General features: G+C 38.8%; 1 protein-coding gene across 1 annotated transcript in view; it reads right to left on the bottom strand.

Annotated features, from left to right (window-relative positions):
- The window catches only part of RYR2 (ryanodine receptor 2), an 830352-nt gene that overhangs the window by 317648 nt on the left and 494248 nt on the right, over window positions 1–18456 (bottom strand). The window contains exon 25 of the mRNA XM_027531123.1: window positions 14901–14984. Within this exon, the coding sequence (XP_027386924.1) occupies window positions 14901–14984 (84 nt within the window). The remainder of the gene's footprint in view (window positions 1–14900; window positions 14985–18456) is intronic.

Genomic DNA, 18456 nt, shown 5'->3' with positions numbered 1-18456 from the left:
CCAATTCCTGGGTTGGGAAGATCCCCTGGAGAAGGGATAGGCTACCCACTCCAGTATTCCTAGGCTTCCCTGGTGGCTCAGATGGTAAAGAATCCACCTGCAATGTGGGAGACCTGGGTTCGATCCCTGTGTTGGCATGATCCCCTGGAGGAGGGCATGGCAACCCACTCCAGTATTCTTGCCTGAAGAATCCCCATGAACAGTGGAACCTGGAGGGCTACAGTTCATGGGCTTGCAAAGAGTGGGACATGACTGAGTGACTAAGCACAGCACAGCACAGCCCACAGTGGTGACCCGTGGTGATGTGCCTGGTCAGCAAGCGTGGACCCGTTTCACTTAAACTAAAAACTCATGAGGTGGAAAAACCACGTGATCTTTATGTTTTCATTTTTACATCACTAAAACAGAAATGAAGCAATACCTCTCTCTCAAATTTGAGGAGAACATCCCAAACAGTTGATGCTTGGGTATAGCATAAATCAAAGTATCAGTAATTAAATTATTTAATGAATTTCTCTTTCTATTAAGTCCTCAGGTTTCAACATTCATATCTTATATTCATGTAATATTTATTTCAGAAATCTGTGTATCCTTTCAGACACAAGCTGTCCATTATACTACAGGGGAATTCTAACACATTCATACATTATTTTTCTATTGCCATTCCAAGTTACATAATTTTAGGAAGCCTCTAGATAAGACAAAGACTAGAAAATACCAGGCATGTAATCATCTAAAATATGATTAAGGCCTGGATTTTAGGGAATGCTTACCAGAGGCTATTTCTACACTTTGAGCTAGAGAAGAAAGGTATCAAGACAAGTATAATTTTTAATTTTGGGGGAGAAATAGAAACTGGAAAATATAAAATATTTTCAGACTTCCCTCATGGTGGTCCAGTGATTAAGAATCTGCTTGCCAATGCAAGATACAGGTTCCATCCCTGTTCTGGGAGGACCATACACAAAGGTATCAAGACAAGTATACTTTTTAATTTGGGGGAGAAATAGAAAATTGAAAATATAAAAATTTTCAGACTTCCCTCATGGTCCAGTGATTAAGAATCCTCCTGCCAATGCAAGATACAGGTTCCATCCCTGTTCTGGGAGGACCATACACATTGCTGGGCAACTAAGCCCGTTTGCCACAGCTACTGAGCCTATGCTTCAGAGCCTGCGAGCCCCAACTACTGAAGTCCATGTGCCCTTGAGCCCATGCAGCCAAAAATAAATAAACAAATAAAATTTAAAAAAGAAAGAAAACATAAAATTTTGCACACACGTATATTAGGGCAATATGACTGCTACACTACACACACACACACACGCAAACACACAGAGAGACATCTGTCTCACCTATTAGAGAGATTGGCACAAAGCCTACTGTACAGCTGGTTCTCTTTCATTCTCTGTCACTGTTTTGTCCCTTACCATCAACTATGCCTTGGGGTCAGGATCTGCTTCTGATGCATTTTTCTAATTATATTATACTTAGAAGAGTGCCTGGCAGAGAACAGCCTTTCAATCTACAGTTTTCAAAAGGACTCACTTTATGTACAAAATGAATATAAAGAGATACGCATCTTCATCTCAAAGATTCTCCTTTGGTGCAAACAAAGTAAAGAAAATTTGCCAGATAATTATGCTAAGTTAAAAAAAAAAATGCCCAGAACATGAGAAAATAGTCTAACATAAAACTATAAATAATCTTTATTCTTCTAATTATTCTGGCTTATGGCTAGCCAAATTAAAAGGTGAGCTCCTTAATATCAGGGAGAAAACCTAAGATAGTGCCTGATATGTGGTAGATATTCAATAAAAATCTGCTGATTGAATCTGTGTATGACAGAAATAAATAGTTTAAAGTTGAATAAAGTTGACTGTACCTTAAATAACTTCTACTTCATTGTAACACATCTTGCATTGTATAAAAGATTTATGTATAGCCAGAACTCTTAAAGAACATTTTGTTTTGTTTAAGTAGATCAGATTGGTCTGGCAATTGCAAAAATTGTGGCTAATTATTACCTATGTCACTTCATTTACATCCACAGTTTAATTTATTGACATGAAATTTTGTTGTTTTAAATCAGAACTCTGCATGTTTGGGTAATTAACAATACATTATATTTTTCTATAAAGAACCCATGTGGGACTTTTTAATCACTCATACAAATCACTGCCTTTTATAGAATCTGTATGTTTAAAAGGACAAATCTGTCAACTGTAAGCACAGTCTATACTCAAATTCTTGGAAAACATTTTCTTCAAGAAAGCACTCAATACATTTCAAATGTACCAAGAGGTGATCAAGCCCACCATCATCTAATTTCCAAGTTTAACATTATTTGCTGGAAGAAGAGTTGGGGGCAATGATAAAGAACTTGGTCTTTTGTACTCAACCCCTTTCCACTTCTGTTGCTCACCCCTTTCTCCTGAATTTCCCCAATATCACCCAGCACATAATTCTTTCTTCTCTAATTTTCCCATGGTCCTGATCCCTCCTAGCTGTAACAGCCATGTCAAGTTTTGAAGGTACTCTGTGAAGAATTGATTACAGCCTATGCCACCTTACTGAGTGATATATGTTTTCTAAAAAGAGGAAAGATACTCCTCTTGTAATCAATTCCAGTAGTAGACTTGTCAGCAATGTCAAAGGGAGAGGAATTTTTGAAGGGTATTTTCCGTAAAAACTTACAGATACATTCTACTAGTCTATAGTAACTACACATATTATTGTATGTCTGTAGAGTAGAATGACATATGCCATATGTACATGCCATAATTTTGGAATAAGCATTTCTCTTTACTTTCTAAATTTTCCTCTCACTATATACAATATCTATTAGAGTTGCTATAATTTGAAATCACAATGAAAGCCTATGGAGATTCATTTGCATCTATTGATTTGAAATGACCCAATAATTAGTTCACATTCATTTTTAGATGTAGACTATAATTCATTGTACCAGCTTTCCTTCATAGTCTTGTGTAAGAAAGAATTTAAAGTTTCAAGTAGTTCTTTTAAAAGGCAAATAATCCCATTCAAATTAAAGTTACTAATACCCATTTCACCTGAACCTTATTTCCACACTGTTGTACTTCATCTTTTACAGTAAAAAATAAATACAAATATCTTTGAAATTAAGACTTCAACCTCAGTATGTTAAAAATGGTGACATCATGAATGCTTTTATTAGTAGCATCAATAATGACTTACAAAATCATTCATAGGACATGACAAAGTAAGAATCAAAATCACTATACGAAAATGAGATTTTTAAAAGTACATAAGTGTACTTTAGCAAATCATGTCCGTTTCATCTTATTAATACAATCTAATTAGGTACATAAAGATCACCCAACTACTAATAGAAACTATTTTCTTTTTGCGATTAGAAAAGGACAAAGAATGAAGCTTTTGAATAAAATGCAATCGAAGTGAATCTTGGAAGTTAAATGATGCCAAGTAAGGTTTCAGATTGATTTCCAGAAATTCAAAAGAAATAAAGGAACAATGGCTACAATTCTTGGGAAATGGAATTTTGGAGCCCAAATACTAGGGAAAAGGCATGTCATTAATAATTACACTAATAATGATCTCTGTTCATTTCCAAGGCAAACCATTCAATATCACAGTAATCCAAGCCTATGCCCCACCAGTAACCCTGAAGAAGCTGAAGTTGAATGGTTCTATGAAGACCTACAAGACCTTTTAGAACTAACACCCCAAAAAGATGTGCTTTTCATCATAGGAGACTGTAACACAAAAGCAGGAAAGTCAAGAAACACCTGGAGTAACAGGCAAATTTGGCCTTAGAGTACAGAATGAAGCAGGGCAAAGGCTAAAAGAGTTTTGCCAAGAGAACGCACTGGTCATAGCAAACACCCTCTTCCAACAACAAAAGAGAAGACTCTACACATGGACATCACCAGACGGTCAACACCTAAATCAAAATGATTATATTCTCTGCAGCCAAAGATGGAGAAGCTCTATACAGTCAGCAAAAACAAGACCAGGAGCTGACTGTGGCTCAGATCATGAAATTCTTATTGCCAAATTCAGACTTAAATTGAATAAACTTGGAAAACCACTAGATCATTCAGGTATGACCTAAATCAAATCCCTTATGATTATACAGTAGAAGTGACAAATAGATTTAAGGGACTATATCTGATAGACAGAGTGCCTGATGAACTATGGACGAAAGTTCGTAACACTGTACAGGAGACAGGGATCAAGACCGTCCCCAAGAAAAAGAAATACAAAAAGGCAAAACGGCTGTCTGAGGAGACCTTACAAATAGCTGTGAAAAGAAGAGAAGCAAAAAGCAAAGGAGAAAAAGAAAGATATAAGCATCTGAATGTAGAGTTCCAAAGGATGGTAAGAAGAGATAAGAAAGCCTTTCTCAGTGATCAAACCAAAGAAATAGAGGGAAACAATAGAATGGGAAAGACTAGAGATCTCTTCAAGAAACTTAGAGATACAAAGGGAACATTTCATGCAAAGATGGGCTTGATAAAGGACAGAAATGGTAGGGACCTAACAGAAGCAGAAGATATTAAGAAGAGGTGGCAAGAATACACGGAAAAACTGTAAAAAAAAGATCTTCACGACCAAGATAATCACGATGGTGTGATCACTCACCTAGAACCAGACATCCTGGAATGTGAAGTCAAGTGGGCCTAGAAAGCATCACTACGAACAAAGCTAGTGGAGGTGATGTAATCCCAGTTGAGCTATTTCAAATCCTAAAAGATGATGCTGTGAAAGTGCTGAACTCAATATGCCCACAAATTTGGAAGACTCAGTAGTGGCCACAGGACTGGAAAAGGTCAGTTTTCATTCCAATCCCAAAGAAAGGCAATGCCAAAGAATGCTCAAACTCCCACACAATTGTACTCATCTCACATGCTAGTAAAGTAATGCTCAAAATTCTCCAAGCCAGGCTTCAGCAATATGTGAACTGTGAACTTCCAGATGTTCAAGCTGGTTTTAGAAAAAGCAGAGGACCCAGAGATCAAATTGCCAACATCCTCTGGATCATCGAAAAAGCAAGAGAGTTCCAGAAAAACATCTATTTCTGCTTTATTGACTATGCCAAAGCCTTTGACTGTGTGGATCACAATAAACTGTGAAAAATTCTGAAAGAGATGGGAATATCAGACTACCTGACCTGCCTCTTGAGAAACCTATATGCAGGTCAGGAAGCAACAGTTAGAACTGGACATGGAACAACAGACTGGTTCCAAATAGGAAAAGGAGTATGTCAAGGCTGTATATTGTCAGCCTGCTTATTTAACTTACATGCAGAGTACATCATGAGAAACGCTGGGCTGGATGAAGCACAAGCTGGAATCAAGATTGCTGGGAGAAATATCAATAATCTCAGATATACGGATGTCACCACTCTTATGAGAGAAAGTGAAGAGGAACTAAAAAGCCTGTTGTTGAAAGTGAAAGTGGAGAGTGAAACAGTTGGCTTAAAGCTCAACATTCAGAAAACTTCAGATCATGGCATCTGGTCCCATCACTTCATGGGAATTAGATGGGGAAACAGTGGAAACAGTGTCAGACTTTATTTTGGGGGGCTCCAAAATCACTGCAGATGGCGACTGCAGCCATGAAATTAAAAGACGCTTACTCCTTGGAAGGAAAGTTATGACCAACCTAGACAGCATATTAAAAAGCAGAGACATTATTTGCCAACAAAGGTTCGTCTAGTCAAGGCTATGGTTTTTCCAGTGGTCATGTATGGATGTGAGAGTTGAACTGTGAAGAAAGCTGAGCATTGAAGAATTGATGCTTTTGAACTGTGGTGTTGGAGAAGACTCTTGAGAGTCCCTTGGACTGAAAGGAGATCCAACCAGTCCATCCTAAAGGAGATCAGTCCTGGGTGTTCATTGGAAGGACTGATGCTAAAGCTGAAACTCTAATACTTTGGCCACCTCATCGAAGAGTTGACTCATTGGAAAAAACCCTGATGCTTGGAGGGATTGGGGGCAGGAAGAGAAGGGGACGACAGAGGATGAGATGGCTGGATGGCATCACCGACTCGATGGACGTAAGTTTGAGTGAACTCCGGGAGTTGGTGATGGACAGGGAGGCCTGGCGTGCTGCGATTCATGGGGTCGCAAAGAGTTGTACACCACTGAGTGACTAAACTGAACTGAAAACATACTTAGCTCATATTAAAGACATCTATGTAATGTATCCTACCTTTTCAAGCTTTCAGGGAAAATTCTGCTAGAATCAGTCAATAGATCTCTTTCTTCTGTCATGTATTTGTCTAGTAGCTGTAGTTTTTAACTTCCTTTACTTTCATACTCTAAGATGCAATACCATCAATCTTTTTGCAAAATTAGGTTATGAGGAATATATATGGTACTAAACAAATACATTCAGTATGGTCATTTTCAAAGTATCAGAGTTCTTTTGTAGTTACTAGCTGTTAGTTTTATTTGATGTGATATATAATAAATTTTTTTTTTAGTGAGATTAACAAATCACATAAACACTCTGAGCATCAGTTTCCTTACAGCAAAATTTCTTTTTAAAAACTTCTTTGCCTGGTGAGGGGGAAGGGTTGGGGTGCGGGGGAGGACTGACTAACTTCCAGTTTCATTTGCATTGAATTATCAAAGATGTAAACAAACAACTGATAACACTTGGCCCCAGGGGTGAATGGTCATGTGAAGCAGCAATTCAATTCTGTGCTTCATTCCCACCTGATCCACATTTTTTCCCCAAGCAGGAATTCCTAATGAGTTTTTTTTTTTTTATTGTGTTCAGTATAATATCACTCAAGGGCCAAATAAAGTAGTGCAACAAAAACAGGGCAGAACACCCAAAACACTAAGGATAAGCCTTTTCTGTTTTTCCAGCCTCTCCCTCTCAAGCTTACTTGTTTAGTATGAATCAGAGTAAATGAAGCTTGGAAGTCATTACATTGTGAAAGATGCACAGTAAACATGAAAAGATTATGTCCAAGTTCAGTGGATGTTAGCTGCAAATTTCAAAACCAAACCAGACCTCCAAGTACCTTGGAAAAAATGGAAAATCTCAGATGACTGCATACCACAGATATTCAGAACAAGTTTTGCTAGAAGCACAGCTACTAAAAATGGTGCTGGGCTGACATTCTTAAAGAAAGGAGACTGAAAATATTAAAAAAAAAAAAAAAAAAAAAAAAACCTCCAGAAAACAAATACAGAAGAATAATTTCAGTTGAGAAATTAGAAAGGATCTGTTTCTTCTACTACTTTGCTTCTTCTCTTTACATATATTTTTTTAAAACAATTTATTTATTTATTTGGTTGTCACTAAATGGAAACAGTGACAGACTTTATTTTCTTGGGCTCCAAAATCAATACAGATGGTGACTGCAACCATGAAATTAAAAGAAGCTTGATCCTTTGAAGAAAAGCTATGACAAACCTAAATAGAATATTAAAAAGCAGAGACATTACAAAGGTCCATCTAGTCAAAGCTGTGGTTTTTCCAGTAGTCATGTATGGATGTGAGAGCTGGACCATAAAGAAGGCTGTGTGCTGAAGAATTGATTCTTTTGAACTGTGGTGTTGGAGAAGACTCTTGAGAGTCCCTTGGACTGCAAGGAGATCAAACCAGTCAATCCTTAAGGAAATCAACCCTGAATATTCATTGGAAGGACTGATGCTGAAGCAAAGCTCCAATATCTTGGCTACATGATGCAAAGAGCTGACTTATCGGAAAAGACCCTGATGCTGGGAACCACTGAAGACAGGAGAAGAAGGGGAGTACAGAGGATGAGATGTTTGGATGACATCACCAACTGTATGGACCTGAGTTTGAGCAAGCTCCTGGAGTTGGTGATGGACAGGGAAGTCTGGGGTGCTGCAGTCCATGGGGTCGCAAAGAGTCAGACACGACTGAGCAACTAAACTGAACTGATTTGGCTGCACTGGGTCTCAGTTGCCGTGGGATCTATTTCCCTGACCAGGGACTGAACCCAGGCTCCCTGAATTGGGAGCTCAGAGCTCAGCCCTTGGATTACCAGGGAAATCCCCATTTTGCTTTTAAATAAACATGTAATATGACATGCCCTGTGCCTCCACCATCTTTAATCCCTTTTTTACTCCAAGTTCTTCTTTGTACTCCATATCCCCTTTGAAACAAACCAAGAGAGGATCATTTCAAGAAAGATCAAAAAAACCATTCTTGGCTTTTGGGTTTTTAGAATAGGCTTTGAAAAGTCATACAAAGGACAACAGTATTTAGAGAAAGGCCTTCTGATATGAATAGCTCTACTTTTGAATATTAAAAGAGCAAGAACCTGATGTGCTGGATGAAGGTTTCAGAGCCTAGAGGAGGAGAGAATTAGAGGAATTCAGCGTTCTCAACCTGCTTGCCCAGATGGAGACCAGATAGATCCCACAGTCAAGGGAGCTTCTGGCTTACTTACCAGATTAGACCCAGGAGAATGGCCAGTTTCCAGAATCTCCCACACCCAAACCCTTGTGTAGCACAGATTCAGGAGAACAGATTTGGCACCAAACCAAGACTAGGCTGCCAGGCAACTTTCCCTCCTCCCTCTGCCAAGAGACTAAAGTCCTCAAGTTGCCGAAGACAGTGTTCCTAGGTTTCCAACCTCCAAAAGAGGCCTGAGTGGAGGTGAAAGCACAGCAAGGACCTGGAGGACTCAAAAGAGACGAGGAAGAAAGATCCAGTGTGCGGTCCAAAGATCAGTCAGGAAAACATGCATCCCAAAATGAGACAGGAGATAGACGGACCCCAAGCTGAGTAGCTGGAGTTGGTCCCCTGTGGACAGATACTTCAAGATGAGGACAACAGCAGGAGAATATTTAGAGGTGCTGAGCCCTGTCCAGATAAAAGATAAAGAGACTATAGTTTCCTCATTCTCAAAGTCAAGGAGACCTTCCCGACTATATATGTACAGAAGGGCTCCTTGCAGATCAAAAAGGAAGGGCTATCACGCCATAGTCAGTGATGTTACCCTGCCCACTAGAATCCATCTTGGCTAAGAGATAGCACACACACACAGGAGGATCCTGAGAAATACTACAGATGGACCCAGAGCCAGGCAAAGCAAGAGGACTGTCTAGAGAAAACCCAGAAGAAATGCTCCATAAAAGTGATTCAAACTACCCAGAGGGCACAACTCTCTGAATCTGTCCTGTGAGTATATTCACATGTACCTTTTTTCTCCTAATAAACACTTGGTTTCACTACTTTCTGTCTCTTTGTGGGGATTCATTACAACAAAGCCGATGGGTCAGGGACCCTGTCACATTGGTCACTGGTCTGGTGGCTAGAATTCAGTGCTCTCACCACTGAGACCTGACTTTAATCTCCGGCTGGGAAAGCAAAATACTGCTTCAAACAGCTGCAGGCGAAGGCCACTCAAAATCAGTAAGATGTCAGAAGAGGTAAATGCAGACAATTCATAAAGAATCTCCTTTGACCAAACCTGACTCAAGCTCTTCTGAATCCTCTTTCTGACCTGGCTTCTAATCGTAGGATTTGATCTTGTTTTGCTTAGTCTAGTTTTAGCAAGACTCTTGCTTAGGTCAGCTTGGTGGAAATCCCCTACTCATGATATCTGATCACATTCCTCATCTGCCACCTTTGACATCCTATCACTCTGATCTGCCATTAGCAACAATCCTACAAATTTTGTTTTACCAGAATCCCCCTTTTCCTTGATGTTACCTCTTAGTAATTTTTCATCCACTGACCCCTAACTCTGGTCCTGTCTACAAATCCCCACTTGTCCTTGCTGTTTTGGGTTTGCCAAAAATTCATTTGAGTTTTTCCATAATATCTCACGGAAAAACCTGAATTTTTTGGCCAACCCAGTGTATGACTACTGAGGTTTCTCTTCCCCTATTGTAATAGTTCTGGAATAAAATTTGTCTTTATGCCTTTAACTTCTGTCTGGCTCTGGTTTTCTTTGATGTCTTTCAGTTCCTGACAGCAAACTCAAAAGAGAATGCCCAAGGACCCAATGTTTCCTCCCCATCAGGTGAGTGTCCCAAAGATACACAGCCCTGGGAGTAAGAGGGTAAGCTTTGAATTCGAACTTAACAACAAAGATTTATCCTGTACTCAAATGTTTCAGGTCCTGTTCTGGGAACTAATGATACATCACTGAATAACATGGATAAACAATCTATTTTTATAGATAATTATGTTTAGATGAAGACTAAGGCAGTAAGCAAAATAAACATAATATAATAGTATGTTAGACGATATTTAAATACTATCAGAAAAAAATCAAGTAGAAAAGGGGACAGGAGAGAAAGCACAATTTTAAATAGGCTGCAATTTTAAGGAGACAGAGAAAGAGTGCTTTCAGAAGATGACCTTTAAAATCAAAACATAAAGGTGAGAATAAACACAGAAAACTGTGATTTCAATTGAGTTTGCACTGAACAGACTAGGACTAGGTTTTCACTAACAAGCTGCAATCTGGCTGCAAGGCCCATTGGGTTTAAATAGGAAATTAAGTCCAATGAGAACAAATGAAGAACATTACATGCTGGCACATTTTAAAATTTGTGGTCTGTGAAATTTACTCACTACAAATAAAAAGAGGATATAAATATTTCTTTCTTCACAATCACAGTGCCTCATACTTCTGGAAAGAAAATCCAGCTGCATTTGTAACACTTTTTCATTTAGGTAAATATTTATAGACACTGAATTTTGTGTGTGGGCTTGTGTCTATATGCACTACATAAATATGGGTCTGCATATTCTGGCTCCATCTAAGCATTCATTTCTGAAAGTCATTTAAAATGTATACACATACATGAACACCGAGAATATCATTTTTAACCTTGTATCTGCCCCAATACGCCTGAGAGATACCAGTTACACTTCAACTTCACATCACTATAGTGGTTTTACATCATCAGAGTGAGACTGTGGTGCAGGAGGGAGGGAATTTAGCACTAGTCTTAAATACTTCTCAAATAATTCTAATATACTTTTTCATAACTTAGCACTATCTCTTACTTCCCAGTGATATCTAAAGCAACCAGGTTCTGACCTACTACATTTGGGGTTGACTTAACAGCAGATAATTGCTAACAAAGTGTGAATAACAGGCGTTGGTACTCAGATAAGAACTGCACTTTCATTTAAACTTTTAGATTTAAGAAAATTCTCAATTACTCAGGGATATAGATATTGTGAACCACAGTATCTGGGAATGTGTTCCTTTTCAGTTGTGTTTTACTTTATTCCTTCAGCAATTGGACTCTGCTCATCAAACTCTGCAGTGGGTCAAGAGTTTAATTTTATAACCAATGTGGCAAGATTTACAAACTTAAGAATAGACAGTAATGTGCTGTACTATTCAGTTGCCTGCTGGTTTGTTGAGAGAGGAGGGTGAGGAGGAAGAGGGAGAAGAAGGAAAACAGAACTACAATGAATCACATATTCTATAAAAGTCCTCACAGATTTTTAGAGAGATGATCTGTATTATCAGGGAAAAAAACCAACACTCAGATTGCCTATTTTCAAAAAGGGAACGAAGCACATCATTCCAACTACAGTTTGAATCTACATGTGTTGTTAAATCTGAAATGGATCTCCTGTAGGCAGTGTATAGTTAGGTCTTTTTTTTTTTAATCCATCCAACTGTTCTATACTTTTTGAATGGTGAATTTAATCCATTTACATTTAGAGTAATTATTGACATGCAAAGGCATACTAACGCCATCCTATTAATTGCTCTCTGGTTACTTTTTATTTCCATTGTTTCTTTTTCCTTCTGTCTGTGTCAACATCCATAAATTATTTTCCACGTTGGTATGCTTTGTTTTCTGTTTCTTGGTCTTTGTGAATCCATCCTAGGTTTTCCTTTTGTGGTAACCTTGCAAATTACATAAAATATCATACAGATAAAATAGTCCATTTTAGGCTAATAGCAACTCACCTATAAAGGATCCAACTTTTTCTCCTCTCTTTTACATTACTGATGATACAATTTACTTCTTTTTATGTCCTGCATTCATTAATAATTTATATTTATAGTATCTATAATTCTTTTTACAGGCTTTCCTTGTAGCTCAGTCGGTAAAGAGTCTGACTGCAATGCAGGAGACCTGGGTTCGATCCCTGGGTCAGGATACCCTGGCAACCCATTCCAGTATTCTGGCCTGGAGAATCCCATGGACAGAGAAGCCTGGCAGGCTACAGTCTATGGGGTCACAAGAGTCATACAAGACTGAGACTAAACACACATAATTCTTTTACTATTTTCTTCCTTTAACTTTTGTACTACAGTGAAGTGATTGATACACCACCCTAATACTTCTCTACATCAGACTGTCTTTGTTTCTCTAACACCAGTGTAGTGTGCATTTTTGTATGTTGTTTTGTTGCTGATCAGCATCTTTTCATTTCAGCTTGAAGAATTCCTTTCAACATTTCCTGCAAGGCAGGTCTATTGGTGGTGAACTCCCTCAGCTTTCGTCTGGGAAAGGCTTTACATCTCCTTGATATCTGTAAGGCAACTTTGTTGCATAAAGTATTCTTGGCTGGCAATTTTTATTTCTCAACACTTTGAACATGTCATTCCATCCTCTCTTGCCCCATAGAGTTTCTGTTGAGAAAGCAATTAATAGCTTAATGGGATCCCTTTGTAGGTCACTTTTTTTCCCCCTAGTTTTATGTAGGATGATTTCTTATTGATTTTTGACAGTTTCATTGTCATGCATCTTGGAGAAGGTCTTTTTACATTGAGATAATAGGGCATTCTTTTAGCTTTATGGACCTGTATGTCCAAGTCTTTCCCTAAGCCTGAGATGATCACAAATATAGTTTCTTTAAATGAATTCCATGTCTCCATCTCCCTCTCCTATCCTGAAACCCAATTATTCAGATATTTGTGTTTCTGATAGAATATGATAGTTTTTATAGGCCTTCATCATTCTTTTAATCTTAAGTGTCCCCTCCTCTGGTAACTGCATTATTTCTTTATTCTTATCCTCCAGGTCATTTACTCTTTCTTCTACTTGGTCTGCTCTGCTACAGATGCTATCTGTTACATCTGTCACTTGATTCATTGAATACTTTAGTTACAGTGTTTCTGTTTGTTTCCTTTTATACAATAGGCCCCCTACATACAAATGAGTTCTATTAGGACTGAGTTTGTAAGTCCAAAAAAGTTAGCCCAGGTATCTATCTAACACAATCGCTATATGGTACTGTAATAATATTTTCACACAAATAATACATGAAAAACAAACACAAAAAATAAAGAAAAGATTTTTAATCTTACAGTACAGTACCTTGAGGGCTTCCTAGGTGGTGCTAGTGGTAAAGAACCTGCCTACCAATACAGGAGACATGAAACACAGGTTTGATCCCTGGGTCAGGAAGATCCCCTAGAGAAGTGCATGGCAACCCACTCCAGTATTGTTGCCTGGAGAACCCCATAGACAGAGGAGCCCGGCAGGTCGAGGTTCATAGAGTCATAAAGAGTTGGACACAACTGAAGCGACTTAGCAATCAAGCAGGCACAGTACCTTGAAAAGTATAGTAGTCCAATAGTGGGCATACAGGGGCTGGCATCGAGTGAACAGGCAAGAAGAATTACTGACTGGAGGAGGGAGAGGGGGCAGGAGACAGTAGAGCTGAAGGATTGTTAGCAACAGGAGACAGAGGGGAGAGCATGCTGCAATTTCACTAATGCCTGACATTTGATGGCACAGGTTCTGGTTCCTTGCTGGAACTAGATACACATCTGCATCTTTGAACGTTTGTAACTTGAAGGTTTATATATGCAGGACTTACTGTATATGGTTTTGGTCTCAAAAATTAGTCGTACACTTTATACAACTTTGTACAATGTGTTTTTAATACCTTTCTTAAAATGGAGGACCTGAGTAAAAATGTTTGTTGGCTTAAAGGATCTGCTAGAATTTGCATTTGCATAGCAAGCACACTATTTATACTTTATGTTTATCTGGGGTGACGGAAGAAAATTATGGAATAGCTACGTGTACCTTGGTTTTCCCATGTGGCTCAGATGGTAAAAAACCCGCCTGCATTGCAGGAGACCTGGGTTCGATTCCTGGGTTGGGAATATCCCCTGGAGAAGGGAAAGGCTACCCACTTCAGTATTCTGGCCTGGAGAAGTCCATGGACTGTATAGGCTATGGGGTCACAAAGAGTCAGACACGACTGAGCGACTTGCACTCATTCACTCATGCGTACTTTGGTACTTTGTTTTCATCTCCATGATAGTAACTTGGCAAACTTCCAGGCATGCTATTTATGAGACACAGGCCCCAAAAGAGTGGTTTGAATACTTAACAAAAAAGTAACATAATGAAACAGCTATAATTCATTAAGCACTTATTTAATTCCACCTGTGAGGGGGTAAGAAAGCTGAAGTTTTAAGAAGTTAAAACAAGGTCACAGAGGCTGCAGTACAGTAGGCAAAATAATTCCCAGAGCATCCCATGGCTCAGTTTTCTCATCTTAAAGTGGGCATGGTAACACTGACTTCATAACTCCTCCTCAAATAGACTTTCTTTGTGAAAATGAATAAAACGATACATTTTCTGATGAAAAGTGGGAAACCACATACAATAAGGATGTGGACACGTGTGCTCACACACACACAAGGAAAATAACCTACTCATAACATACTATCAAATATTTTGTGAGCCTGTTTCCCCTTTGGGCACTGTGATGGAAACTCTCACCCCACCACCATAAACTCGATGAAGCCCCTACATTAATGCAGCATGTTTCAATGCTGAATCTGAATTTTACAGCTTATGTGTAAGCAAGGAATCTAGGATTCCATTGCGAGTCCTGTGGGTGCAGTCACACTAAAGTAAAGCATGGACCGTCTAACATTGCTCAGACATTCAACTTACTTCTTTGGCAGCTTCATTTTTTTCACTTTTTCTTCAGCGTGTTCATCTGATATACCCACATGACATCCTAAAGCCAACAACGTCCTGGAAAACAAAACCAAACATAAGTTGCAATAATCCCTTCCCTGTGTCCACAATAATCCAATGTAATAGCAGCTGGGAATGAGGTACAATAGTCCCCCTTATATGCAGAGAGGTCTTTTGCTTTCAAGCAAAAGGAAAGCTTACTTACTTGTAAATTATTTACTACTGAGTAATGAGTAGGACATTTGAAAATTGAACGTTTCAAAAACAAAAAGGAAAATATTGAAAAGTCTCTCTCCAATCCTGTCTCTGTAACTTCTGTTCCTTTCCCTAAAGGAACTGGTTGCTACTAATTATTGGCTGTCCTGCTAGACTCTATGCATATTCTAAAGCAGATTTGTGTGTGTGTGTGTTTGTGCATGTTAGTGCTTTCCTTCTACTCAATGGTTAGCTGTAAGAGACAGTTTTCCATAATTTTCTATCTTGACTTCACAATATAATTTTGATACACAATGTGACTTTGATCACTATCCTTCATATACAGCGGGTTTATTTTTCAACAGTTCTGAAGTGTTTCATTCACTGGATATGTCACAGTGTTTAACCCAATTTTCTGTTCATAATTTTTGTTATTACAAACAGTGCTGCAATGAATAACCTCATACATTGAACATATGCACTGTAACTTACAGAATGTAGTACAGAATGAAGCAGGGCAAAGGATAATAGAGTTTTGCCAAGAGAACGCACTGGTCATAGCAAACACCTCTTCCAACAACACAAGAGAAGACTCTACACATGGACATCACCAGATGGTCAATACCAAAATCAGATTGATTATATTCTTTGCAGCAAAAGATAGAGAAGCTCTATACAGTCAGTAAAAATAAGAATGGCAGCTGATTGTGGCTCAGATCATGAACTTCTTATTGGAAAATTCAGACAAATTGAAGAAAGTAAGGAAAACCACTAGACCATTCAGGTATGACCTAAATCAAATCCCTTACAATTATACAGTGGAAGTGAGAAATATATACAAGGGATTAAATCTGATAGACAGAGTATCTGAAGAACTATGGAAGGAGGTTTGTGCACAGGAGGGAGAGATTGGGAACATTCCCAAGAAAAAGAAATGCAAAAAAAGCAAAATGGTTGTCTGAGGAGGCCTTACAAATAGCTGTGAAAAGAGAGAAGCAAAAGGCAAAGGAAAAGAGGAAAGACATATCCATTTGAAATGCAGAGTTCCAAAGAACAGCAAGGAAGAAAGTCTTCCTCAGTGATCAATGCAAAGAAATAGAGGGAAACAATAGTATAGGAAAGACTAGAGATCTCTTCAAGAGAGTTAGAGATACCAGGGGAACACTAATAATAAGCAAAGATGGGCACAATAAAGGACAGAAATGGTATGCACCTAACAGAAGCAGAAGATATTAAGAGGTGGCAAGAATACACAGAAGAACTGCACAAAAAAGATCTTCACAACCCAGATAATCATGATGGTGTGATCACTCACCTAGAGCCAGCCATCCTGGAATGCGAAGTCCAGTGGGCCTTAGGAAGCATCACTACGAACAAAGCTAGTGGAGGTGATAGAATTCCAGTTGAGCTATTTCAAATCCTAAAAGATGATGCTGTCAAAGTACTGCACTCAATATGCCAACAAATTTGGAAGACTCAGCAGTGGCCACAGGACTGGAAAAGGTCAGTTTTCATTCCAATCTCAAAGAAAGGCAATGTCAAAGAATGCTCAAACTACTGGACAATTGCACTCATTTCACACGCTAGTAAAGTAATGCTCAAAATTCTCCAAGCCAGGCTTCAACAGTACATGAACTGTGAACTTCCAGAAGTTCAACATGGATTTTAAAAAGGCAGAGGAACCAGAGATCAAACGGCCACATCCATTTGATCATCATAAAAGCAAGAAAGTTCCAGAAAAACATATATTTCTGCTTTATTGACTATGCCAAAGCCTTTGACTGTGTCGATCACAAACAAACTGTGGAAAAATTATTTAAGAGATGGGAATACCAGACCACCTGGCCTGCCTCTTGAGAAACCTATATGCAGGTCAGGAAGCAAGTCAGAACTGGACAGGGAACAACAGACTGGTTCCAAATCAGGAAAGGAGTACATCAAGGCTGTATATTGTTACCTTGCTTATTTAACTTATATGCAGACTACATCATGAGAAACGCTGGGCTGGATGAAGCAAAAGCTAGAATCAAGATTGCCAGGAGAAATATCAATAACCTCAGATAGGTAGGTGACACCACCCTTATGGCAGAAAGTGAGGAACTAAAGAGCCTCTTCATGAAAGTGAAAGAGGAGAGTGAAAAAGTTGGCTTAAAACTCAATATTCAGAAAACTAAGATCATGGCATCTGGTCCCATCACTTAATGGCAAATAGATGGGGAAACAATTCGAAACAGTGACAGCCTTTATTTTTTTGGTCTCCCAAAATTATTGCAGATGGTGACTGCAGCCATGAAATTAGAAGATGCTTGCTCCTTGGAAGAAAACTTATGACCAACCTAGACAGCATATTAAATGCAGAGACATTACTTTGTCAACAAAGGTCCATCTAGTCAAAGCTACAGTTTTTCCAGTAGTCATGTATGAATGTGAGAGTTGGACTATAAAGAAAAATGAGTGCCAAAGAATTGATGCTCTTGACCTGTGGTGTTGGAGAAGACTCTTGAGAGTCCCTTGGACTGGAAGGAGATCAAACCAGTCCATCCTAAAGGAAATCAGTCCTGAATATTCACTGGAAGGACTGATGCTGAAGCTGAAACTCCAACACTTTGGCCACCTGATGCAAAGAACTGACTCTTTTGAAAAGACCCTGATGCTGGGAAAGATTGAAAGCAGAAGGGGACGACAGAGGATGAGATGGTTGGACAGCACCACCAACTCAACAGACATGAGTCTGAGTAAACTCCAGGAGTTGGTGATGGACAGGGAGACCTGGCGTGCTGCAGTCAATGGGGTCACAAAGAGTCAGACACAACTGAGTGACTGAACTGAACTGAAATGTAACCTTCATCTGTAGGATAAATTCCTAGACAGGCAATTACTGGGTCACAGGGGATATACATTTTAGAGTTTGACAAATATTGTCAAATGTCTTTAAAGCTGGTAATCATTTATATTCTCATAAGCAAAGGATGACACTGCCTATTTCCCATGCCTGTTCCAGCAGAGTTGTCCATTAATATGTTAATGAGATCTCATTTATAGTTTTAATTTGCATTTTTCTTAATACAATTGCATTTGAGTACCTTTTTCCTCTGCTTTATGGATATCTGTACTTCCTTTCTTCTATGAAAATATTCCTTTTTCACTTTTCTGTTAGATTTGGGCTTTATTGTTGCAGTTTATAATCTCTTCAAATACACAAGTTAAAAATATTATATAATACTTAGAGATTGGGCTTCCCTGGTAGCTCAGTTAGTAAAGAAACCACCTGCAATGCAATTATCTTCCTGCAATGCAGGAGACCTGGGTTTGATTCCTGGGTCAGAAGTATCTC

This window comes from Bos indicus x Bos taurus, chromosome 28 (genome assembly GCF_003369695.1).
Source record: "Bos indicus x Bos taurus breed Angus x Brahman F1 hybrid chromosome 28, Bos_hybrid_MaternalHap_v2.0, whole genome shotgun sequence".
In the NCBI taxonomy this organism is placed as follows: domain Eukaryota; kingdom Metazoa; phylum Chordata; class Mammalia; order Artiodactyla; family Bovidae; genus Bos; species Bos indicus x Bos taurus.
The sequence above is the reverse complement of the archived record's forward strand: the minus strand, read 5'-3'. Positions and strand labels throughout refer to the sequence as shown.